At 52.7% G+C, this 23450-nt stretch overlaps 1 protein-coding gene across 3 annotated transcripts in view; it reads left to right on the top strand.

Moving 5' to 3' along the window:
* Tln1 (talin 1) overlaps positions 1-21821 on the top strand; it is a 31161-nt gene extending 9340 nt beyond the window's left edge. For 2 of the 3 annotated variants that reach the window (XM_036177198.1, XM_036177199.1), the window contains exons 10-57: positions 50-205; positions 1553-1654; positions 1797-1873; positions 2660-2840; positions 2998-3111; positions 3213-3321; positions 3540-3748; positions 3908-4006; positions 4921-5088; positions 5274-5568; positions 6167-6333; positions 7179-7307; positions 7474-7590; positions 7692-7805; positions 7989-8123; positions 8239-8367; positions 8520-8622; positions 8929-9137; positions 9482-9601; positions 9782-9979; positions 10157-10296; positions 10472-10565; positions 10642-10731; positions 10822-10944; positions 13077-13220; positions 13672-13833; positions 14059-14199; positions 14288-14469; positions 14641-14773; positions 15063-15164; positions 15243-15413; positions 15498-15647; positions 15756-15857; positions 15933-16052; positions 16987-17133; positions 17234-17400; positions 17509-17692; positions 17778-17903; positions 18001-18117; positions 18583-18768; positions 18854-18961; positions 19405-19510; positions 19688-19812; positions 19921-20046; positions 20134-20196; positions 20307-20489; positions 21003-21131; positions 21248-21821. In XM_036177198.1, the coding sequence (XP_036033091.1) occupies positions 50-205; positions 1553-1654; positions 1797-1873; positions 2660-2840; positions 2998-3111; positions 3213-3321; positions 3540-3748; positions 3908-4006; positions 4921-5088; positions 5274-5568; positions 6167-6333; positions 7179-7307; positions 7474-7590; positions 7692-7805; positions 7989-8123; positions 8239-8367; positions 8520-8622; positions 8929-9137; positions 9482-9601; positions 9782-9979; positions 10157-10296; positions 10472-10565; positions 10642-10731; positions 10822-10944; positions 13077-13220; positions 13672-13833; positions 14059-14199; positions 14288-14469; positions 14641-14773; positions 15063-15164; positions 15243-15413; positions 15498-15647; positions 15756-15857; positions 15933-16052; positions 16987-17133; positions 17234-17400; positions 17509-17692; positions 17778-17903; positions 18001-18117; positions 18583-18768; positions 18854-18961; positions 19405-19510; positions 19688-19812; positions 19921-20046; positions 20134-20196; positions 20307-20489; positions 21003-21131; positions 21248-21373 (6678 nt within the window). In that variant the 3' untranslated portion in view covers positions 21374-21821. Of the gene's footprint in view, positions 1-49; positions 206-1552; positions 1655-1796; positions 1874-2659; positions 2841-2997; positions 3112-3212; positions 3322-3539; positions 3749-3907; positions 4007-4920; positions 5089-5273; positions 5569-6166; positions 6334-7178; positions 7308-7473; positions 7591-7691; positions 7806-7988; positions 8124-8238; positions 8368-8519; positions 8623-8928; positions 9138-9481; positions 9602-9781; positions 9980-10156; positions 10297-10471; positions 10566-10641; positions 10732-10821; positions 10945-13076; positions 13221-13671; positions 13834-14058; positions 14200-14287; positions 14470-14640; positions 14774-15062; positions 15165-15242; positions 15414-15497; positions 15648-15755; positions 15858-15932; positions 16053-16986; positions 17134-17233; positions 17401-17508; positions 17693-17760; positions 17904-18000; positions 18118-18582; positions 18769-18853; positions 18962-19404; positions 19511-19687; positions 19813-19920; positions 20047-20133; positions 20197-20306; positions 20490-21002; positions 21132-21247 lie in introns of those variants that run through there. The other variant, XM_036177200.1, reaches the window with a different exon arrangement.
* The last annotated feature ends 1629 nt before the right edge of the window (positions 21822-23450 follow it).

The raw sequence follows: 23450 nt of genomic DNA, 5'->3' as shown, positions 1-23450 counted from the left end.
CCCATTTGACCTCTAACCTCTGACACCAACTGCAACCTCTGTCTCTCAGGAAAAGATGAAGGGGAAGAATAAACTAGTGCCCAGGCTGCTGGGCATTACTAAGGAGTGTGTGATGCGGGTGGATGAGAAGACGAAGGAGGTGATCCAGGAGTGGAGCCTCACCAACATCAAACGCTGGGCTGCCTCTCCCAAGAGCTTTACTCTGGTGGGTGTCGGGATTCCAATGAGGAAGCGTTTGGGGATCGTCTAAGAAGAGCTAGTACAAAGGTCTTTCCTTCCTCCTTTAGGGGAGGGTGTATTGAATAGGGACTCCAGAAAAAAAGAACTGTTGTGGGAAGTGGAGGTTAGAACAGAGAGAGAAACTCGGAGAGTGGATGATGCATAAATGGAACAGGTGATGGATACACTCCTTAAATTCAACAGAGGCTTGGAGAGTGTTCTTTATTGCTATGCTGAAACACACTGCCAAGGCAGCTTACAGAAGGAAGGCTTTATTTGGGCTTATGGTTCCAGCGGGATAAGAGCCCACCAACATCACTAGGCTGCATAGAAGCAGTCACGGCTGCTGCAGCAATGAGTTGAGAGACCGCATCTTAGACCACAAGCAGGAAGCGGGGAGCAAACCACAAAGGCTGAAGCCTTGAATTCTCGAAGCCGGCCCCCAGTGACATACTTTCTTTAGCAAAGCCACACCTCCTAAGCCTCTCTAAACAGTGCAGCCAAGTGTTTAAATGCCTGAGACTGTGGGAGAGGGGCATCTCATTCAAACTACCACAGTGGAGCTGTAAGGTCAGTGATAACTGCTTGCCTAGCTTTTGTGAAGACAGGCGTTCATGCCCTAGTAACACACACACACACACACACACACACACACACACACACACACACACACAGTTGGGCATGGTTGTGTGTATGATCCCAGCACTTAGCACTCTGAGGCAAGGGGATTGCTATGCATTTGAGGCTAGCCTGGAATAATTAGTGACTAGCAGACCATCCAGGGCTATATAGTATCAAAAAGAGAAGAGTAAAATGGACAGAACACACCACAGCCAGCTGAGGATATGTGAATGTAAGGAAGTGCTAATAGAAAGACACGCCTCCCTTTGAGCACCAGCTGTTTACGGTCCTTCTTTCCCTCTGGCTTTATAATTTTGTGCTTATGAATTGAATACTGACACCAACTTGATAGAGTGCCAGATAATGGGAATAGAAATGATAGATGTTATTTTTCCACTTTGGATCTTTTTGCCAACCTTCAAGTACAGTCGTTTAATAAACACGCTGCTCTGGGGAAGGATAAAAGAGAACTTTTAGATGACTTGTGTTTGAACCTGTAGCAGAAAGGCCACTACTCAGAAGAAGCCCCCTCGAGGAAGGGAGGTAAAGAAATCAGTGGTTGACGAAAGGTGGACCGGCTTCCTGGAGGGCTGTTGGCATGGGCATTCGCTTCATCAGGTGGACTTGGAGCCGTTCCTCCTCCACTTCCACCTGGGCAGTCTCGTGTCTTGCTCACCCCCCCCCCCCCGTGACCCCCACCCCGTCACCGTAGGACTTTGGAGACTACCAGGATGGTTACTACTCAGTGCAGACGACTGAAGGCGAGCAGATCGCACAGCTCATTGCCGGCTACATCGACATCATCCTTAAGAAGGTGAGCGCTGCCGCCCAGCCTGTGCACTCCTCGGCTCTGCTCCCCAGCACCCCCCCCCCCCCCCCAGCCAGCCCTCTCAAAACAGGCCCAAGGTCTAGGCCTCTTACTTAACTGCCTCAGCTCTTCTTCCCTCTTCTTACAGAAAAAAAGCAAGGACCACTTTGGGCTAGAAGGAGATGAAGAGTCTACTATGTTGGAGGACTCGGTGTCTCCCAAAAAGTAGGACGGGGGTTGGGCTGATATCATTCCATGAGCAGGGAGAGGAAGGCTTGACTGTGAGGAATTACTGGGTGCCAGACATCCTTAGAATGGTTTTTCCTCATTCTTCTTTTTAAAAAAGATTTTTATCTTTATTTTTAATTGTGCGGGTGGGTTCAGGTGCTCTCAGGCCAGAACAGGGTGTTGGGTCCCCTGGAAGAGCAGTTGTGGGCTGTCTGACTTGGGTGCTGGGAATGAACTCTGGTCCTCGCAAGAGTGGCAAGTGCTCTGAACTGCTGAGCCTTTTGTCCAGCCCATAGTTCTTTCACTAGCCTCAGGCTGTAACGAGACCCTGTGAAACCCCAGACCGGGGGTTCTCAACCTGGGGCCACAGCTCCTTTGGGAGTCTCATATCAGACATCCTGCACATCAGATATTTACATTACAATTCATAGTAGTAGCAAAATTACAGTTATGGCCAGGCAATAGTGGCGCATGCCTTTAATCCCAGCACTCAGGAGGCAGAGGCAGGCAGATCTCTGAATTTGAGGCCAGCCTGGGTTACAGATCAAGTTCCAGGACAGCCAGGGCTACACAGAGAAACCTTGTCTCAAAAAAAAAAAACAAAACAAAAACAAAACAAAACAGAAAATTGCAATTACAAAGTAGCAATGGAATAACTTTATGGTTGGGGGTCACCACAGCATGAGAAACTGTATCACAGGGTCTCAGCCTTGGGAAGGTTGGGAAGCACTGCTCTAGAACCTAGGATTGCAGAGGCATTGTAATTGTTCATTCTGTCTCCAGGTCGACAGTCCTTCAGCAGCAGTTTAACCGGGTGGGGAAAGTAGAGCATGGCTCTGTGGCTCTGCCAGCCATCATGCGCTCTGGAGCCTCTGGGCCTGAGAATTTCCAAGTGGGTAGCATGCCACCTGCCCAGCAACAGATTACCAGTGGCCAGATGCACCGAGGACACATGCCGCCTTTGGTAAGAGTGCTCCTACCTCTACTGTGGTACATGGGTCCCTCTCCCAAGTGTCACGAGTGAGCAGTGTTTTACACTCCTCTCCCTAACCTCTGACTGTATCTTTTCCGTCTTCTAAGTGTCCTGTTCAGTCTCCGTTACTCTTTTCCTTCTCTTTCAGACGTCAGCCCAGCAGGCGCTCACTGGAACCATTAACTCCAGCATGCAGGCTGTGCAGGCTGCCCAGGCTACTCTGGATGACTTTGACACACTGCCTCCTCTTGGCCAGGATGCTGTGAGTACGGGTAGAGAAGGAGCTAAGTGATTAAGAGCGGAGCTCTAAGGAATAGTGGTTTAAACCAGAGTAGAGTCTAAGGTTTTTCCTTCCTCTCTCAGGCCTCCAAAGCTTGGCGTAAGAACAAGATGGATGAATCAAAGCATGAGATCCATTCTCAGGTAGATGCCATCACAGCTGGCACTGCCTCTGTGGTAAACCTGACAGCAGGTAGGTGGACGTCAACCTGTGTGTGTGTGTGTGTGTGTGTGTGTGTGTGTGTGTGTGTGTGTGTGTGTGATGGGGATGGGGAGCCAGTGTGCACTTGCTTGTGACTGCCTTGATTCGGTGGAAGGTTGTGTGTGTACATCTCTTTCAGGACACATGCGACTACCTGGCGATGCTCCTTCCCCGTCCCATCTCAGCTTCTTCCTCCCTTCTGTCTTCAGGAGACCCCGCAGAGACAGACTACACTGCAGTGGGCTGTGCGGTCACCACCATCTCCTCCAACCTGACGGAGATGTCCCGTGGGGTGAAGTTGTTGGCTGCCCTCTTGGAGGACGAAGGCGGCAATGGCCGGCCCCTTCTCCAAGCAGCGAAGGGCCTTGCAGGGGCGGTGTCAGAACTGCTCCGCACTGCTCAGCCAGCGAGCGCTGAGGTTAGAGCCACAGGGCTGGGTGAGGGTGGACACAGGGTTCCACCCCAAGGAGGAAGGGTAGTCCAAGTTGGGGGTTGAAAATGTGACCCAGGAGCCTGGGAGCCCTGTGGGCACATGGCCAGGCATCAAGCGGCTTCTGACGGTGTTCATTCTCCACAGCCCCGTCAGAACCTGCTGCAAGCAGCTGGGAACGTGGGCCAGGCCAGTGGGGAGCTGTTGCAGCAAATTGGGGAAAGTGACACTGACCCCCACTTCCAGGTTGGTGATGTACCCAGCTCCTAGAACCCCCACTACTAGGAGGTAATCTCTGATCCTAAATTCAGATCTCAGTCCCTAGTTTTGTAAATTGGCCCATCCAAACCAGCCTGGTCCTCTGTTTCCAGAGATGAGACTGAGAACTTCTCGTCTCTTGGGGTGAGAATTGAGACCCCTAAATACAAATATATCTAGTTCTCTTTGGGCCTCGAGGGTGATGTTCTTAGCCCTGACTTCCCCGTGCATAGCCCCAGCCCCAACTCTCAGCTACCTCAGACGCCCCTGCCACACTGAGGATGAAGCTGCCCCCTCCCCCACCCGAGGCAAGTTGCCTCAGCTGACCTTTCATCCTGGATTTCCCATGCAGATGTGTGTACCCAGAGGGGCTGGGGCTCGATCTCCCCCCGATTCCCCTACGGTAACGGCCTCTGGCCTGGGCCTTCCCAGCTTGGTCCTCTCTGAGCCGCATACACTCGCTTCCACACCTCTTCCTCAGTCTCCTAGGGGAACAGACTTGATGGGAGATGGGAGGCCTGGACTGGCAGGTTGGAGAAGAGAGGTCAGATGGGACAGGACAGGATCTTGCTTTCTGCACCTGAGGTTGAGAGGCATGGAGACATGAGGCGCCCACCCCATCACTACCCAGCCCTCCCCCATCACTGTCCGAGTGTATCCGCCTCAAGCATCCCTCCCTTTGGTGTAGACTCTCCTTCTGTTGGTGAGGGTTTGTTCTCGGTGAGGGTCTGTCCTCCTTCTGGGTGCTTAAGGTACAGGGGCTCGGGATAGGTTCTGAATGCTTTTGCATATGCTGTCCTCTGATTGGAGTCGGTGGGAATAATGAAGCAGCTTAAGCCTGTGAGAGGTCTCCATGGCTCCTAAGCTCAGGCTCAGATCTTCTGGCTGCTTTTTCCTCACAGGACGTCCTCATGCAACTAGCAAAGGCAGTGGCAAGTGCTGCAGCTGCCCTGGTCCTCAAGGCCAAGAGCGTGGCCCAGCGCACTGAGGACTCAGGGCTTCAGACCCAAGTTATTGCTGCAGCTACACAGTGTGCCCTGTCTACCTCCCAGCTGGTGGCCTGTACAAAGGTGAGCCCAGATTTGCTGTTTCCTGTGCCTGTGGCTAGTGTGAACACACACTCACACAAACCTCTTTTTATCTCTGACTCTTGAGGCCTCGCCAGTCATCCCAGTGACTGCTGTGAAAACCACAAACACCCCATCTGGTAGCCTCTTCCCTGGCCTACATGTCTGAAGCTCCCGTTTTCCCATAGGTGGTCGCCCCTACGATCAGCTCGCCTGTCTGCCAAGAACAGCTGGTCGAGGCCGGACGACTGGTAGCCAAAGCTGTGGAGGGCTGTGTGTCTGCCTCCCAGGCAGCCACCGAAGACGGACAGCTGTTGCGAGGGGTCGGAGCCGCAGCCACGGCTGTCACCCAGGCCCTCAATGAGCTGCTGCAGCACGTGAAGGCCCACGCCACAGGAGCTGGGCCTGCTGGCCGATACGACCAGGCCACTGACACCATCCTCACTGTCACTGAAAATATCTTCAGCTCCATGGGTGATGCCGGTGAGAGTGCTCATCCCCAGGAAAACAACAGCCCCAGTGTGGTTACTCCAAGCCCACTGGATGTCCCCTTACAGACCCCTTCTGGCACCTCTGAGGGTCGGCACAGTGGTCTTCCTCGCTGTGTAACTACGGGCTCCTTGTTGAGTCCGGAGCCTCCACGTCCCTATTGGTAAAGCAGGAGGATAGGCCTTGTTCTGTTTCGTGAGCATTTACAGAAGATACCAACTTATGCACAATGATAGGTGGCCAAATGCATGGTTAAGAGCTAGCCCTGAACACAAGAAGAGGGGCACTGTAGACTCCTCCACTTTACCTTTTCACCCCGAATCATTCAACGAGACTGTCTCTCTCCTCAAAAGACAGTTACTAGGAATGCTAGCTGGAACTGCCCCTCCTCCCATGGGGACTCTCTGGGGGATCTGCTCTCTGAGAGCTTAACCCAGAAAACTGGAACTTGGAGGAAATCACTCGAGAGCTTTGCCAGTCTCATCTCTGAAGTCCCGGAAAGGCCTTGTCTGCGCTGTCTGGCCCATTCAACCTCCACTCACCCTATTTCAGTGTCTCTGGCTTTCTTACTTGATGATACCCTGTGTTCTAGGGGAGATGGTGCGACAGGCCCGAATCCTGGCCCAAGCCACCTCAGACCTGGTCAATGCCATCAAGGCCGATGCTGAGGGGGAGAGTGACCTGGAGAACTCTCGAAAGCTCCTGAGTGCTGCCAAGATCCTCGCTGATGCCACTGCCAAGATGGTGGAAGCTGCCAAGGTACAAAGTAGTTTTCTGTGCAGACCCGGGACTGGGCCCTTCCGAAGGGAAGGGGAGAGGTCCAGGTGGGGACCTTGTCTGATGAGAAGACCCAAGAAAAGCAGGAAGTAGATCAGATCAGGAAACCCCCAGGAAATTCCCAGCTCCCAGCCAGGCTTCCAGCGACTGTGACTCCAGTGACTCTGACTGTAAGCATCTGCATCCTTTTCTTCTTTCCCATGAAGGTCTGCTGCCCCCACTTCCCCTCGGATGCCACCATGTCCCTGTGGCGTTTCTCCTGGTCCCCTGTGAGGGCAGATAGCCTTTTGGCCCCGGGGTCTCTGCTAGCTGTACAGAACAAGATAGAATTAGATGCCGACACACAAGGTGTGATGACCATCAGAAGGAGGTACCAGAGATCCCCTGAGCTTTGCAGCTGCTGCAGATTGCTGTGACCCTTCTCCAGAGAGTCTTCCTCTTCCCAGGCCACCCTACATTAATGTAGAATTCAGAGTATTCTGTAGAGAACAGCAAGAAAAAGACTCCTCTTCCCCAAGGAGAGGGAGCAGGCACAATTCCACGAAGAGATTCACATCCCAGAGGAAATTTAAGTACCTGGGGGAGAGAGAGAGAGAGAGAGAGAGTGAGAGAGAGAGACAGACAGACAGACAGACAGACAGACACTCACACACACTCACACACACACTTCCCTTCTGAAACAGTTCTCAACTCTGAGAGTTACTACTCAAGTGCAGGTAGTTAGCAATTACTTTAGGAAAACGAGTGAGCTTTCAGCTGGGTATAGACGAGTCAGAAAAGAGTATTTCTGCTCCTAGTGATGATAAATGATGACTGTCTCCTCTCAGGGAGCAGCTGCGCACCCTGACAGTGAGGAACAGCAGCAGCGGCTGCGGGAAGCGGCTGAGGGGCTCCGCATGGCCACCAATGCAGCTGCACAGAATGCCATCAAGAAAAAGTTGGTGCAGCGCCTGGAGGTAAGGCTGGGCAGTCGGTGAGCAGCTGGGGGATAAATGTATGGATGCAGCGAGAGGAATGGGCAGGGACAGATGGGTAGTCAGTATTTCCTTAAGGTGTAATGTGGGCCGGGTAGGCCAAGGCCTGGGAATGCCTGGTCTTCTTCTGATCACTCTGTCCTCCCAGCATGCAGCCAAGCAAGCTGCAGCCTCTGCTACGCAGACCATCGCTGCAGCCCAACATGCGGCCTCTGCCCCCAAGGCCTCTGCAGGCCCCCAGCCCCTGCTGGTACAGAGCTGTAAGGTAAGTCTCTAAGAGGCCTGTGGGAGCAGGGAAGGGTGAGAAGAAAGGTAGTGCTTTCCCGAAGTTCAAGAGCATGGTACTCATGGCACTTTGACCTACAGGCTGTGGCAGAGCAGATTCCATTGCTGGTACAGGGCGTCCGAGGAAGCCAAGCTCAACCTGACAGCCCCAGTGCTCAGCTCGCCCTCATTGCTGCCAGCCAGAGCTTCCTGCAGGCAAGACACTCTCCACTTCTAAGACCAGACTCTCCCCTCCTCTCCAAGAACTTAGATCTCCCACAATCTGAATATCTGCTGGTAGCTAAGACCAAACCTGAGTGCTTACTACGTCAGTACTACCAGTGTCCGTTGGAAGGCTAGAGAGAGGGTGCCACACCTCATTTGCATATTCTCCAACAGCCAGGTGGGAAGATGGTGGCGGCGGCCAAAGCCTCAGTGCCAACGATTCAGGACCAGGCTTCGGCAATGCAGCTGAGTCAGTGTGCGAAGAACCTAGGCACTGCTCTGGCAGAACTCCGCACTGCTGCCCAGAAGGTACAGGAGCTAACTGGGAGATGAGGGTCTGCATGGGGACTCCTGGGATGGGATGACTCTAAGAGGGATGACCAGCCCAGGAATGTAGCCATGCCCCTGCTGCTCACTGTCACAGGCTCAGGAGGCATGTGGACCTTTGGAGATGGATTCTGCACTGAGTGTCGTACAGAATCTAGAGAAAGACCTGCAGGAAGTAAAGGCAGCAGCTCGAGATGGCAAGCTTAAACCCTTACCCGGGGAAACAGTGAGTAGTCTTAATAACATGCCCTCACTCAGGCCCTGAAAGTCTGCTCAGCTGTGCTCTGGAGCCTTCATTCAATCTGCCAGCTGTCCCCAAGAACCTTCTCAGATGCCCTCTCACTTCCTCCTTCTAAGCCTTCACCCCCTTGTCCGCAGATGGAGAAGTGTGCCCAAGATCTTGGCAACAGCACCAAAGCAGTGAGCTCTGCCATCGCTAAGCTGCTGGGGGAGGTTGCCCAGGGCAATGAGAACTATGCAGGTATGTAGGCCCAAGGCTAGGAATGGAGCATATGATAGGGGAGTGGAGAAGGAGGAGGAGCTTGTTGAGTAAAGAAGCTGATGGAGGGGCTGGAGAAGTGGCTCAGTGGTTAACAGCTGCTCTTCCAGAGGTCCTGGGTTCAATTCCTAGCACTATACGATGGCTCACAACCATCTATAGTAGGATCTGATGCCCTCTTCCGGCATGAAGTCATACATGCAGATAGAGTACTCACACATTAAGTAAATACTCTTTAAAAAAAAAAAAAGCTAATGGAGCAAACCCCTCTTCTCTGTGTGTCCCCAGGTATTGCAGCTCGGGATGTGGCAGGTGGACTGCGGTCACTTGCCCAGGCTGCTCGGGGTGTAGCTGCCCTGACATCAGATCCTTCGGTGCAGGCCATTGTGCTTGACACAGCCAGTGACGTCCTGGACAAGGCCAGCAGCCTCATTGAGGAGGCAAAAAAAGCAGCTGGCCATCCAGGGGACCCAGAGAGCCAGCAAAGACTTGCTCAGGTGAGGCGTTGGGAAGGGGCTCCTGCCTACCCCTCCCTTAGATGTCTCCATGAGGCTCACCCTAACAGGATACATCTCCAGCTCCATGTGTTCTCAGGTCTGCTCCTAGAGTGCCTCTCTGAATTCCACCTTCTCTCTTGTCTTAGAAGTATGTTGTTAGACTTAGGCCCAAAGCTTGCAGAGCAGCTGGTTCAGGGATGCTTGGTGATTATTGTTTGTGACCTTGACCTCAGCTTCTTCCAGTTTTAGTGGCAGGGCAGCTGGTTATCTTCTATGTCCCAGTGTGGAAGGAGGGTCTCCTGGATTATTCCGTCTTTGGCAACCCTGTTTCTTTCTCACTCCAGGTGGCGAAAGCTGTGACCCAGGCACTGAACCGCTGTGTCAGCTGCCTGCCTGGCCAAAGAGATGTGGATAATGCCCTAAGAGCAGTTGGAGATGCCAGCAAGCGACTCCTGAGTGACTCGGTAGGAACAGGCTTGGCTAGCAGAGGAGAGCTTTCTGATGTGGGCTTCTCCTTTGACCCTGTCTTCCCAGAGCTGACCCTCTTTGTTATTCCTAGGTCCTGGGCCCATCTCACTGGCCTGCTTTTTGAAAGCTCTGTCTCACCTCTCGTTCATCTTTCTGACTTTCCTCTGACCCTGCAGCTTCCTCCCAGCACTGGGACATTTCAAGAAGCTCAGAGCCGACTGAATGAAGCTGCTGCTGGATTAAATCAGGCAGCCACAGAATTGGTGCAGGCCTCCCGAGGAACCCCTCAGGACCTGGCTCGGGCCTCGGGTCGATTTGGACAGGACTTCAGCACCTTCCTGGAAGCTGGGGTGGAGATGGCAGGGCAGGCACCGGTACGAAGGGGCAGAGGGTGCAGTTACGGGTACAGTAGGGAATGCACGGGTATTCAGAGTCTAGGTCTGCTCCTGCTTCCCTCCCTCCCCAGTGTCTAATAAAACGTGTGTATTTGGGGAAGACGATCCTTTTAAAAACAGATATGACAGGATAATGTATGGTGTCACCTTTGACAGAGCCAAGAGGACCGAGCCCAGGTGGTGTCCAACTTGAAGGGCATATCCATGTCTTCAAGCAAACTTCTTCTGGCTGCTAAGGCCCTGTCCACAGATCCTGCCGCTCCCAACCTCAAGAGTCAACTGGCTGCAGCTGCTAGGTAAGCAGGAACTGGAAAGCCCAGCTCTGGGGCCCTGTGAGAAGGCCAGAGAGGGACATGAGACATCCCCAGGTTTGCCAATAGTAAAGCAAAAGAAAATGGATACAGTCCCATGCACACAGGGCTCAGGAAAGATCACCTGCTCACTCAGTTCCATACCCCTCCCCCAAATCAGGGCAGTGACAGACAGCATCAACCAGCTCATCACCATGTGCACCCAGCAAGCACCTGGACAGAAGGAGTGTGACAATGCCCTTCGGGAACTAGAGGTGAGCCTTAGCATGGTAGCTGGGACTAAGGAGCTAGAGCCGAGGGAATGTCTAAATTTCACGTCACTCCACACAGACAGTCCGAGAACTCCTGGAGAATCCAGTCCAACCCATCAACGACATGTCTTACTTCGGTTGCTTGGACAGTGTCATGGAGAACTCAAAGGTTAGTGGAACGGGGAGCTCCAGAGAGGTGGGGACAGGAACCTTGGTGCTCAGGATGTGATCTGACTCTCCTCATACCCCTCTTCCTTAGGTCCTAGGTGAGGCCATGACTGGCATCTCCCAAAATGCCAAGAATGGGAATCTGCCGGAGTTTGGAGTTGCCATCGCCACAGCCTCCAAGGCCCTCTGTGGCTTCACCGAAGCAGCTGCACAGGTGATTTCCCTCCGTGGACCCTGGAGAAGCTCTTGCTCTCTCTCCATGCCCATGCTCCCTGTGCAAGGCTAGAAACCAAGAACCTAGTGCGAATTCTGCACGCCCTCCTGTGGGGAGGGCAATGGCATAAGAAGTTGTTGGACCCAGCAGTTCAGGTTCAGCTCTTGGGTCTGCTGACACTAACCAGCTGGGAGGCTTTTTTTGTTTGTTTTTAATGGTGCTCGAACTGAACTAAGCCTCATGGCATGTTAGGCAAGCACTTACTACTGAGTTACACTCCCACCTAGGTGAAGAACTTTTATTAGATACAGGGAAAGGAGGTCAGTTGTACTAGTGTTTGCCATTACTTCTAGCATTAGGCAGGGGCAGGGGAATCTCTGAGTTTGAGGCCAGCCTGGTCTACAGAGGGAGTCCCAGGTGACCCTATCTCAAAAAAATAAAAATAGAAACCACCCTGAGAATTTCTTTTCAGCTATTTTTATTTTTGTCCTGGAAGCCTACCATTCTCCTCCCCTCCTATCTCCCTTTGTCCCAGGTTCCCTGCTGTAAGTGGCTTGAATTTTTAGTTATATTTTTTATGTGTATGAGTGTTTTGCCCGCATATGTATGACTGTGTACCATGTGAGAGCCTGGTGCCTTCAGAGATGAAAAGAGGGTATCAGATCTAGAACAAGTTATGATTGTGAGTCACCGTGGTCACAGTGTGGGTGCTGGGAATTGAACCCAGGTCTTTTTTTTTTTTTTTTTTTTTTCTTTTCAAGACAGGGTTTCTCTGTGTAGTTTTGGTGCCTGTTCTAGATCTTACTCTATAGACCAGGCTGGCCTCGAACTCACAGAGATCCGCCTGGCTCTGCCTCCCGAGTGCTGGGATTAAAGGCGTGCGCCACCACCGCCCGGCTAATCCAGGTCTTTTGCAAGAACAAGCACTCTTAATTGCTAAGTTGTCTCTCCAGCCCCAGGCTTGACTTTTTAAAATCTTCCTGATTTTCTTTCCTTTTCTTTTTTTTTTTAAGCTGAGGATTGAACCCAGGGCCTTGTGCTTGCTAGGCAAGTGCTCTACCACTGAGCTAAATGCCCAACCCTGTTTCTTCTTTTATTTTTGGGAAAACATACAGAAGAAAAAGCAAAGCTATCTTATGTTGATTGAAGTATGAATTAAATGTTATGATGATCTTCCCATTGTAAGAATGGTAAACATGGGGCTGGAGAGATGGCTTAGAGGTTGGGAGCACTGACTGCTCTTCCAGAGATCCTGAGTTCAGTTCCCAGCACCCACATGGCAGCTCACAGCTGTCTGTAACTCCACTTCCAGAGGATCTGACACCCTCATACAGATATACATTAAATAAATAAATCTTTAAAAAAAAAAAAAGGATGGTAAACGTTGCTGGGCATGGTGGCGCACACCTTTAATCCCAGCCCTTGGGAGGCAGAGGCAAGTGGATCTCTGTGAGGTGGAAGCCAGCCTGGTCTACAGAGTGAGTTCCAGGATACCGGGACAGAGAAATAGAAATTCTGTCTTGAAAAGAAAAATGAAAAACAAAAAGGTAAATGTTGTACCCGTCTGTTGCCACTTCCCAGACTCCTAGCTCGATGGTGCTGCTGGTGCTAACTGGCATAAGAGCCCTATAGTCCTAGAATTGCACCTTTTGTTTCTCTTTTCTTTTTGACCAGTCCTTAGCTGGTCTCAAACTCACTACATAGACTAGGCTAGCCTCAGACATTCAAACACCCCTGCCTCTTTGTATGCATGTGCCTCTCAAATGTTTATACTCCTTCTTAACAGTGTGCTGTGCTTTGTATTTTTCCTTCTGTGATCCAGCACAGACACACATACTGCTAAACTGAAATGAAGTTCAGTAAAACCCTTTGTGTGTGTGTGTTTTGTTCTGAGATGGCATCTCACTACTCCAGGCTGTCTTCAAACTCAGCATCCTTGTCTCCTGGAGTTGGGGTTACAGACAAGCACTGCCATACTATCCTATCTACTTCTTAACCTTCTGAAATGCTGGGATTAGTTTAACAACTCGGGCAGGGTAGCTATGGTTTCTTAGCACTGCTTCTGTGCACATAGGACTCGGGAAGACACAGTCTGAACTGCCTTCTCCCCCACCGTGTTTGTTTCTCCTCAGGCAGCATATCTGGTTGGCGTCTCTGACCCCAATAGCCAAGCTGGACAGCAAGGACTCGTGGAACCCACACAGTTTGCCCGGGCAAACCAGGCAATTCAGATGGCCTGTCAGAGTTTGGGGGAGCCTGGCTGTACCCAGGCCCAGGTAATGCAAGAGTACAGGTACTGTGGGCAAGGCTGAGAAAGGATGGGCAGACCCCAAGAGGAGACGGGGAGAGGAAAGGACATATGAGGGAGGAGAAGGTGGGGGTCCGCCTCCACCTCCCACAGAACTCCTCTCTGACTGTCTTCTGCCGCGTCTCTCCTTGTTCTTCACTCAGTGCTAAGGTCACAACCTCTCTAGACGCCTCTGAGCTCATTCCCCCACTTGCCCCATTTTGATTTCCTCCACTAATGTCTCTGTTGTCCATTTCTCCCACCCCCACATCCAGTTCATCACTAAGCACCTTTTTCTCCCAGGTCTCCACTTTTCCAGAAACTCTCTTTCCTGTCAGGCTTCCCAGGGTGTCATCCTCCATCCTCCACTCTCAAATGGCTCCCCTTAGGTCTGGGTTCTTCCTGCTCTAGTCACGGCTTTCCCATCTCTGTGTCCCCAGGTGTTATCTGCAGCCACCATTGTGGCCAAACACACTTCTGCGCTGTGTAACAGCTGCCGCCTGGCTTCTGCTCGGACCGCCAACCCTACTGCCAAGCGCCAGTTTGTACAGTCAGCCAAGGAGGTGGCCAACAGTACAGCCAATCTGGTCAAGACCATCAAGGTTTGCAGTGCTTGAATTTTCAAGTTCCCTGACCCATCCCATCTTCTCTTCCCGAGTCTAAGGATGGCTAGGAAGTCATTCTCTGAGGTCTTTTGCTAGATTCCCCTGCTCCTGCCTATCCAGACTTACCCAGTCCAGCTCGTCAATCCTCTGCGCCCTTGAAGGTGGCCTGGGTTTCACTTGCATGCCTACTTACTGAGTCCTGGGCTCCCTGTTCAATTCCAGGCACTAGATGGGGCCTTCACAGAAGAGAACCGTGCCCAGTGCCGAGCAGCTACAGCCCCTCTACTGGAAGCTGTCGATAATCTGAGTGCCTTTGCATCCAACCCTGAATTTTCCAGCATTCCTGCCCAGATCAGCCCTGAGGTGAGGCTCTGAGACAGAGAACTGGCGAGCCACGTCATCTCTGTGGACACAAGTCACGAGACTGGCCCCCTGCCTCCTCTCTCCTCAGGGCCGAGCTGCCATGGAGCCCATTGTAACGTCTGCTAAGACGATGTTAGAGAGTACTGGAGGGCTCATCCAGACGGCCCGGGCACTAGCAGTCAATCCCCGGGACCCCCCACGCTGGTCAGTGCTGGCCGGCCACTCGCGGACCGTCTCAGACTCCATCAAGAAACTTATCACGAGCATGAGGTAGGACTGGGGATCAGGAACATGTGTGGCTAGGGACAAACTGCATGGCAGATGACAGAGCTAGAATGAGATGGCACACTGTCAGTGGACACTGTTCCAGATGTGGGGGGAGTTGAGGAAGATAGCCTTGAAAGAGATGGTCTTTATGTGGAACCTGTGGTGTATCTGCAGAGACAAAGCCCCAGGGCAGTTGGAGTGTGAGACAGCCATTGCAGCTCTGCACAGCTGCTTGCGGGACCTGGACCAGGCTTCTCTTGCTGCTGTCAGCCAACAGCTGGCTCCCCGGGAAGGGATCTCTCAAGAGGTGAGGAGAGACGGATCCAAGAACTGAGACGTCAGGCTCAAAGATGGGGAGGGGAGAATGATTTCAGGGATATCTTCACAGAGACATCCAAGGGCTGGGACATGCTGGACCTGGGTAAGGTGTTAGATATGGAAGGACGCCTGGGGGCTGGGGTGTCGCTCAGTGGTAGAGTGTATGCTAAGCACACACAAAGCCCTGGTTTCCATCTCCAGTACCATGCCATCCAAAGAGTTAGAAGGAAGAATGAGATTCTGTGCACCAGCAGGCTGATGTCTGCTTTTTTCCCCAGGCTCTGCACACTCAGATGCTTACTGCAGTGCAGGAAATTTCCCATCTCATTGAGCCATTGGCCACTGCTGCCCGGGCTGAAGCCTCCCAGCTGGGACACAAGGTACCTAGGGGATCGTGTGAGGAGTCCCGGGGGACAAGTTAAGAGAGTACCTGACCGTCACCCCAACTTTTGCTTCAGGTGTCCCAGATGGCCCAGTACTTTGAACCACTCACCCTGGCTGCAGTGGGCGCTGCTTCTAAGACACTGAGCCACCCGCAGCAGATGGCACTTCTGGACCAAACTAAAACCCTGGCAGAGTCTGCCTTGCAGCTGCTGTACACTGCCAAGGAGGCTGGTGGTAACCCCAAGGTAGTGAGGGGCCCAGGAGGGTAATTGCTAGTAAGGGCCAGACAAGCAGGAGCTACAGGCTGTCTGCGCCCCTTGTCCCCATAGCAAGCGGCACACACCCAGGAAGCCCTGGAGGAAGCTGTGCAGATGATAACAGAGGCTGTGGAAGACCTGACGACAACCCTCAATGAAGCCGCCAGTGCTGCAGGGGTCGTCGGTGGCATGGTGGACTCCATCACCCAGGCCATCAACCAGGTTAGAGCCTTGGCTACCTGTGGGCACAGAGGCTGCCCTGGTCTAGGGACTTTGGGTTCAGTAGCAGTGATCCTGACAGTCTTTCTCTGCCCTGTCCTCTTCCCTCAGCTTGATGAAGGACCTATGGGTGAGCCAGAAGGTTCGTTCGTAGATTACCAAACAACCATGGTGAAGACAGCCAAGGCCATTGCTGTCACTGTTCAGGAGATGGTAAGTTTGGGACATAGGAGGGTTGCCCTAGAGAGCTGAGCTTGGTCAGAACTTCACTTCTTCCCTTACCACTAGGTAACCAAGTCCAATACCAGCCCTGAAGAACTGGGCCCTCTTGCCAACCAGCTGACCAGTGACTATGGCCGACTGGCCTCACAAGCCAAGCCCGCAGCTGTAGCTGCTGAAAATGAAGAGGTAAACATGGAGGCAGTTGTGCCTTTTCTCAGGAGAGACTGTGTTATGCCCCTTGTTCCTATGGCAGCTTCCAGAGCTGTCCTGAACTCCCTCTCTCTAGATAATGGGCAGCACACCTTCAAGTCCACTCCATAAAGAGTGAGCAGGGCTGTGTGTAGACATAAAGGGTCAAAGCCTTCAGTCACAGGGACAAAGGGCAGCTCAGGACCCATAGGCTTCTGAGTTCTGCTTCTCTTGCCTCTGCCGACCGCTGTGAGGCCTGTGCCATCTTCTCTGCTGGGCCGTGAGTCTCTTCCCTCCCCGGTACTTGCTTGTTGCTTACTCAGGAAGCTCATCCTAGCCTGAGCTCTTGGCTTTTCTTCCCAAGAGAGTGAGTAACTGGATCTTAGTAGGACACACCTAATCCCCAAGCCCTCCATAAACCCAAACAGGCTGGCTCACAATCCACGGCTCTGCTTCAAATAAGCAGGCATGAAGTGCTTCTCTCCCTCCCCTGGTGCTGACACAGTGCTCACACAGTGCCGTCTTCTCACTGCGATTCCCATGTACGAGGGGCTCCTGCTTGAGAGAAATCCAAAAGGCTGTGCTGGGAACCTCTTCTTACAACTCCATTAGTCAGTGGTACACATTTCTTTTTAAAGTGTATTTACTTACTGTTATTAGTGTATGTGTGCCATGTGTGTGAGTGCAGGTGTGCACATGCCTCAGTGCACATGTGGAGGTCAGATGACAGCTTTCAAGAATCAGTTCTCTGCTTCCACCTCGAGTTCCAGGAGGCTAACTCAGGTGATGAGGCTCACATGACAAGCGGTCTTACCCATTCAGCCATCCCACTGTTGCAAATTTTTATGCATCCTCAGTGATTCCTCTAGGTGCAGTGTAGGTCCCCTGAGCACCCTTACAAAATCATAGATATTCCTTATATCATTCACAGATAGGCGCCCATATCAAGCACCGAGTACAGGAGCTGGGCCATGGCTGTTCTGCTCTGGTCACGAAGGCAGGCGCTCTGCAGTGTAGCCCCAGTGACGTCTACACCAAGAAGGAGCTCATAGAGTGTGCCCGGAGAGTATCAGAGAAGGTGACTACTGATCTCCTGGGCCTGCATGTCTTTCCCACCTCCCCAACCAAGCATGGGTGACCTCTCCCTTTCACTGTGCACTCTATAACTTTACCTGCAGGTCTCCCATGTGCTGGCTGCACTCCAGGCTGGGAATCGTGGAACCCAGGCCTGCATTACAGCAGCCAGTGCTGTGTCTGGTATTATTGCTGACCTGGACACCACCATCATGTTTGCTACTGCTGGCACACTCAACCGCGAGGGTGCTGAAACTTTCGCTGACCACCGGTGAGGAGGGGACTGGCCAGAGGGAGGCAGGTTGGGGCCTGAGCCAGAGGAACATGGGCTGGAGGCTTGGGACTCTGAGGAAGGCTGACTAGGCTGGGACTTCCCCAGGGAGGGTATCTTAAAGACAGCAAAGGTTCTTGTGGAGGACACCAAAGTCCTAGTGCAGAATGCAGCTGGGAGCCAGGAGAAGTTAGCACAAGCTGCCCAGTCCTCAGTGGCCACCATTACCCGTCTCGCTGATGTAGTCAAGCTTGGTGCAGCCAGCCTGGGAGCTGAAGACCCAGAAACTCAGGTATTTGCCAGACATCCCTAGTTCTGCCCCGGCCTCACTTCCTGTTGCCCTTCCCCCTCTCAAACCAGTGACCTGTCCCGCCCAGGTGGTGCTGATCAATGCAGTCAAGGATGTAGCCAAGGCCCTGGGAGACCTCATCAGTGCAACGAAGGCTGCAGCGGGCAAAGTTGGGGATGACCCCGCAGTGTGGCAGCTCAAGAACTCCGCCAAGGTTGGAGGCCGTGAGGAGCAGTAGCAGGAGGGGTGGTTAATGCTCTTCCTCCTGCTTCTTAAGATGATCTCCACCCCCATTCCACTGCTGCCCTCAGGTGATGGTGACCAATGTGACATCATTGCTCAAGACAGTGAAGGCTGTGGAAGATGAGGCCACCAAAGGCACACGGGCCCTAGAGGCAACCACAGAGCACATACGTCAGGAGCTGGCGGTGAGCACAAGCCCGGGGCAATGGGTGATGAGCTGAATGTGGACCTCACCTGCATTCCTCAACATTCTGCTTGCTCATTACCAAACTTCCCACATGACCTCCTGTCATGTCTCTGCCGAGCTGTATCCCGGCCAAAAGGCACTGCTTCAATTCCAGACAGCCTCCCCAGTCAGAGCTGTGGCCAACCGTGGCTCTCTATTAGCTGTGATGCAGGCTCATCTGTAAGGACTTGACATACAGTAGCTATTCAAGAAAAGCTTTCCGAGCTGGGCGGTGGTGCTGCATGCCTTAGAGGCAGAGGCAGGCAGATGTCTAAGTTCAAGGATAGCCAGGACTACACAGAAAAAACCCTGTCTCCAAAAAAAAACAAACGAAAAGAAAAGCTTTTGGAAGTGAACTCAATCACGTGACCATTTGTCTTCCAGTCTTAGACACTATAAAATCTTCCGTCTTTTTTCCCAACAGGTCTTCTGTTCTCCAGAACCACCTGCCAAGACCTCTACCCCTGAAGATTTCATCCGAATGACCAAGGGTATTACTATGGCAACAGCCAAAGCTGTTGCTGCTGGCAATTCCTGCCGACAGGAAGATGTCATTGCCACAGCCAATCTGAGCCGACGCGCTATTGCAGACATGCTTCGGGCTTGCAAGGTAGAAATGCTGGTAGTGAGGTGGTCACACTGCAGGGACTTGGGAGGCCTGAAGCTCTAACGCTAACCTGCTACTCTGGGGACAGGAAGCAGCTTTCCACCCAGAAGTGGCACCTGACGTGCGGCTTCGAGCCCTGCACTATGGCCGGGAATGTGCCAATGGCTACCTGGAGCTGCTGGACCACGTGCTGCTGGTAAGGACGCATTGCCCCTCATCCCAGCCTTTTGCAAACACAGTTTCCTGAGCATCTCAGACCCAGACCACACTACCACCTGTTCCCAAATTCATTCTTGTTTTCAAGTCTCCTTTCCCTGGGACCCCCTTGTTCTTCCGGTCTTTGTTTCTCCCATTCACCTCTTCTTCCTCTTCTTTGTCTCCTTTTCCCTCCTGACCTCCCCCTTCTCTACCTTTACCTTCTCGTTTCATCATGCTTGCTTGTCAGCCGGTGAGTGACAGCCCCACCCTTCACTGTGTGTAGCATGATGCACTGTGTGTACTTGAGTAGGGCAGTGTCGGAGGTTTGCTGTGCGGTGCTCTAGGGACTGGGGTCGGGAGCATGCTCTGCCTTGGTTCGCAGCCCGAGGTGGAGCCTGGGGTCCGATGCTCTTTGTTGTATGCTCTCCCTCCCTCCCGCAGACCCTTCAGAAGCCAAACCCAGAACTGAAGCAGCAGCTGACAGGCCACTCCAAGCGGGTGGCTGGCTCAGTGACTGAGCTCATCCAGGCTGCAGAGGCCATGAAAGGTAAGGGCAACAAGAGACAGGAGGCAGGAGAGAGTCTCGTCACGGTGTGCTCTCTGCTTGCTGGTTGGCTGGCTCTGAGCCAGCTCTGCTTCTAGTCCTCACGGGTGCCTGGGACTGTGATGGTAAACAAACTCCTCCCTACCCTGCCTCAGCCTCCTCCTGTGTCTCTTCCCACAGGAACAGAATGGGTGGACCCAGAGGACCCCACTGTTATTGCTGAGAATGAGCTCCTGGGAGCTGCAGCTGCCATTGAGGCTGCAGCCAAAAAGCTAGAGCAACTGAAGCCCCGAGCCAAACCCAAGGTCAGGGCTGTCCCTCCCCTCCACCCTCATGGGGCAGGAGGGCTCCACCTTTGTCCCCTGTCTTAGAGCCTCCCCGCGCCCTGCCCCTCTGTGACCTTCTCTTTGTAGGAGGCAGATGAGTCCTTGAACTTTGAGGAGCAGATCCTAGAAGCTGCCAAGTCCATTGCCGCAGCCACCAGCGCACTAGTGAAGGCCGCATCGGCAGCCCAGAGGGAGCTGGTGGCCCAGGGAAAGGTCAGTACTTCAACCACATCCTTAGCCAAAGTGCCTTTGAAGGAAGGACAGCATAGGTCTAAGTGGACTCGCTTCTTTCTTCCGCAGGTGGGCGCCATCCCAGCCAATGCACTGGATGATGGGCAGTGGTCCCAGGGCCTCATTTCCGCTGTGAGTGTACAACACCCACTGTGTCTTTCTGAGTTGGGTAGACTTGAGGCTGGAATGGAATGGGCCAGAGCAAGAGGCATACTTTAATCTTTACTCTTTCTCTCCATTAGGCCCGTATGGTGGCTGCGGCCACCAACAATCTGTGTGAGGCAGCCAATGCAGCTGTCCAGGGCCATGCTAGCCAGGAGAAACTCATTTCCTCAGCCAAGCAGGTTGCTGCCTCCACAGCCCAGCTCCTGGTAGCTTGCAAGGTCAAAGCCGACCAAGACTCTGAGGCAATGAAACGACTTCAGGTGAGAAACCCTGACCCATCATCACCCCACTGACTTCAGGTGAGAAAACCCTGACCTATCATCACCCCACTGCCCTCTGCTGCACTGCTTTAAAATGTGGCTGATGAGAAAGAACCCCAGCAAAGCAGTTCTGGGTTACAGTCCATCACTGCTGGTAACTCAAGGGAGCAGGAACTTGAAGCAGCTAGTTACATTATATCCACAGTTAAGAGCAAAGAGCAGTGAATTACTGGGTGCATGCTAGCGTGCAGCTTTTCCCACTCACACAATCCAGAGTGCCCAGGAATAGTGCCTCCCATCTTAATTAATGGAGTCAAGACAATTCCCCACAGATACCCACAGGCCCCCCCAGTCCAGACGAGCCTTCATGTTTACTCCCTTCTCAGGTGATCCCAGATTGTGTAAAGTTGACTCTTAACACTGTCACACCCGAGATAACTTTCTCTGGGGAGTCAAGGAACTCTCTGCACTAGAACCTTGAGTTCTCAGGCTTGCTGTTTGCTTCTTGTGCAGGCTGCAGGCAATGCAGTGAAGAGGGCCTCAGATAACTTGGTGAAGGCAGCCCAGAAGGCTGCAGCCTTCGAAGACCAGGAGAACGAGACCGTGGTGGTGAAGGAGAAAATGGTTGGGGGCATTGCCCAGGTGAGCTGCTCCCAGGGGCACTCAGATGGGCATGTGGTCCTGTGGCCTGCACTGTCACCGGCCTCCGCCCCTACTACACATCTCGTTGAGCTCTCTGGGCCCTCTTCCTCCCTCAGATTATCGCAGCCCAGGAAGAGATGCTTCGCAAGGAGCGAGAGCTGGAAGAGGCGCGGAAGAAGCTCGCCCAGATCCGGCAGCAGCAGTACAAGTTTTTGCCTTCAGAGCTTCGGGATGAGCACTAGGGAAGCCGCTTCTATTTAATGCAGACCCAGCCCAGAGACTGTGCCTGCCACTACCAAAGCCTTCTGTCTGGGCTGTCAGGGCCCAACCTGCCCAATCCCAGCACTTCCCCAAAGTGCCTGCCAACCCCAGGCCTGGCCCTGCCCAGCCCAACTGCAAGCCCCAGCCTCTTGCTGACTCCAAGTGCCTTCGTACCCTAGGGCCCCTAAGTGCCTGTGTCTCCCCAGAGTATTAACGCTCCAAGAGTATTATTAACGCTGCTGTACCTCAGTTTGAACCTGCCAGGGCCCCAGCTGCTCCACCCTGCCAGCAGCTTACAGCCAGCCCCCACAGCCGCATCCGCCAACTCAGCCCTTTTTGATACTATATCCCCTACCCCAGCTACCTACGGAGCCTGAGGGTTGTAAACCCTAAAAAGGTCATGCACCAATAAAGGTGATTCTACCTACAGCTGCAGCCTGGCTTCGTGAGGAGATGGGAGATCTTCCCCAGGGGCACTGGGGGACAGTAGGAGTCAGTTCTGTCCCCTGGCTTGATTTGGTCAAGAGGGGAGCAGAGGAGATTGGGGCGCATCAGGCAGTCACCCTCCTTGGAAAGCTGTGCCTGCAGAACCATTCTCTATTCCCATCTCGCTGGCCGAGCACTGAGATTCCAGTGAGCCAGTGCTCAGTTAAGGGTATATAAAGAGATGTCAGGTTTAGTCCCTGGACAAATCCCAGTTTTCAAAAGCAACCTTACTAAAAATAAGAGTAAGGGGCTGGAGGGATAGTAGTTGAGCACTGGCTGCTCTTGCAGAGGACCCGGGTTCAGTTCCCGGCACCCACATGGCAGCTCACAGCTTCCTGTAACTCAGTTCCAGGGGGATTCAATGCCAGCTTGTGACCCTGTCCTCCTTCACATGAACTCACTTAGGCATACACATGAAGTAAATGAAGACTAGAATGTAAACGCCCTCTTCTGGCCTCTAGGAGACACACACACACAAATCTTTTTTAAAAATATTTATGTGTGGTTCTCAGGTGGTATTGTTGATTGATTTGGGGTATTCCTGTGGAAACAGGAGGAGGAACTTGTACCACCTTTGAGACGATAGTCTTTTAGAGGGGCAGAGCGCCCCCTCGTGGTCAGGCAAGAGTTGGTTACTGTCCAGGTTCCATGAAAGAAGCCAGTCAAGGTACATACATACTGTCTTCCACTCCCCTCTTCACCCCCTCTGCCCACAGCCTGACAGTCCTCTTGTGTCAGTGAGTGTTTTTATGTGTGACTTGTGGGTGTTTAGCCAACCCTGCTGCCCAGTGTAGCATTTCAGTACTTCTCCCTCCAAGTAGAAAACAGAGCTCATTTGCTGCTACCCTGGGTACCTCGCTCCATTGGCTTCCTCCCCATTACAGTAAGTCTAAAGTGGATGGAAATGCTCTGTCCTCTTCAGGGCAGCCCACTGGGGGCGGTGCCCAACTTCCTCCCGTCACTCCTGTCACCTGTGATTCAGCCTTTCAATATTTACTAAGCCATGCCTGTGCTAAGCACTGGAAAATCAAGCTGCATTATCACTTCTCTGACGCACAGACTGGGAACTCCACCACACACTGCAGCAGGCCCTGAACCCCAGATTCAATGTCACAGTACTGTGACTTGAGGGCCTGGGGATCAAGTCTCTTCCACAGCCTCCCACACGAATACTAATCTAGACTGAGCTCCAGCTATGAGCCCAGGACAGCTGCTTTTCCCCTGCTGCACTTCCTTATGGTGTCCTCAGGAACTGCAGCCAATCTCAGCCATCTCTATGGTGATAGCTTGGAAACCTAGGAAGCTGCTGGAGCAGCCTTGGCTGTTCTTCAGATGGGGTCTCCCCCTCTGGAAATTCTCCAAGACCCTTTCGGCTATCCAGAAGTCAAAATTAGCTTCACAATGAGGCACTGAAGAAAACCTTCTTTTGTACAGCATCAACATTTCACAGTGTGGAAAAAAATACTGTGGAGGAAAACTGTCTCAGCACAGATCAAGGCGGTGGCCCCAAATTATGCTAATCATTATGTAGTCACTATCCTTTAGCATATAAGACATAAATGCAACTTCATA

The sequence above is a fragment of the Onychomys torridus genome, chromosome 2 (genome assembly GCF_903995425.1).
Source record: "Onychomys torridus chromosome 2, mOncTor1.1, whole genome shotgun sequence".
NCBI lineage: Eukaryota > Metazoa > Chordata > Mammalia > Rodentia > Cricetidae > Onychomys > Onychomys torridus.
The sequence above is the reverse complement of the archived record's forward strand: the minus strand, read 5'-3'. Positions and strand labels throughout refer to the sequence as shown.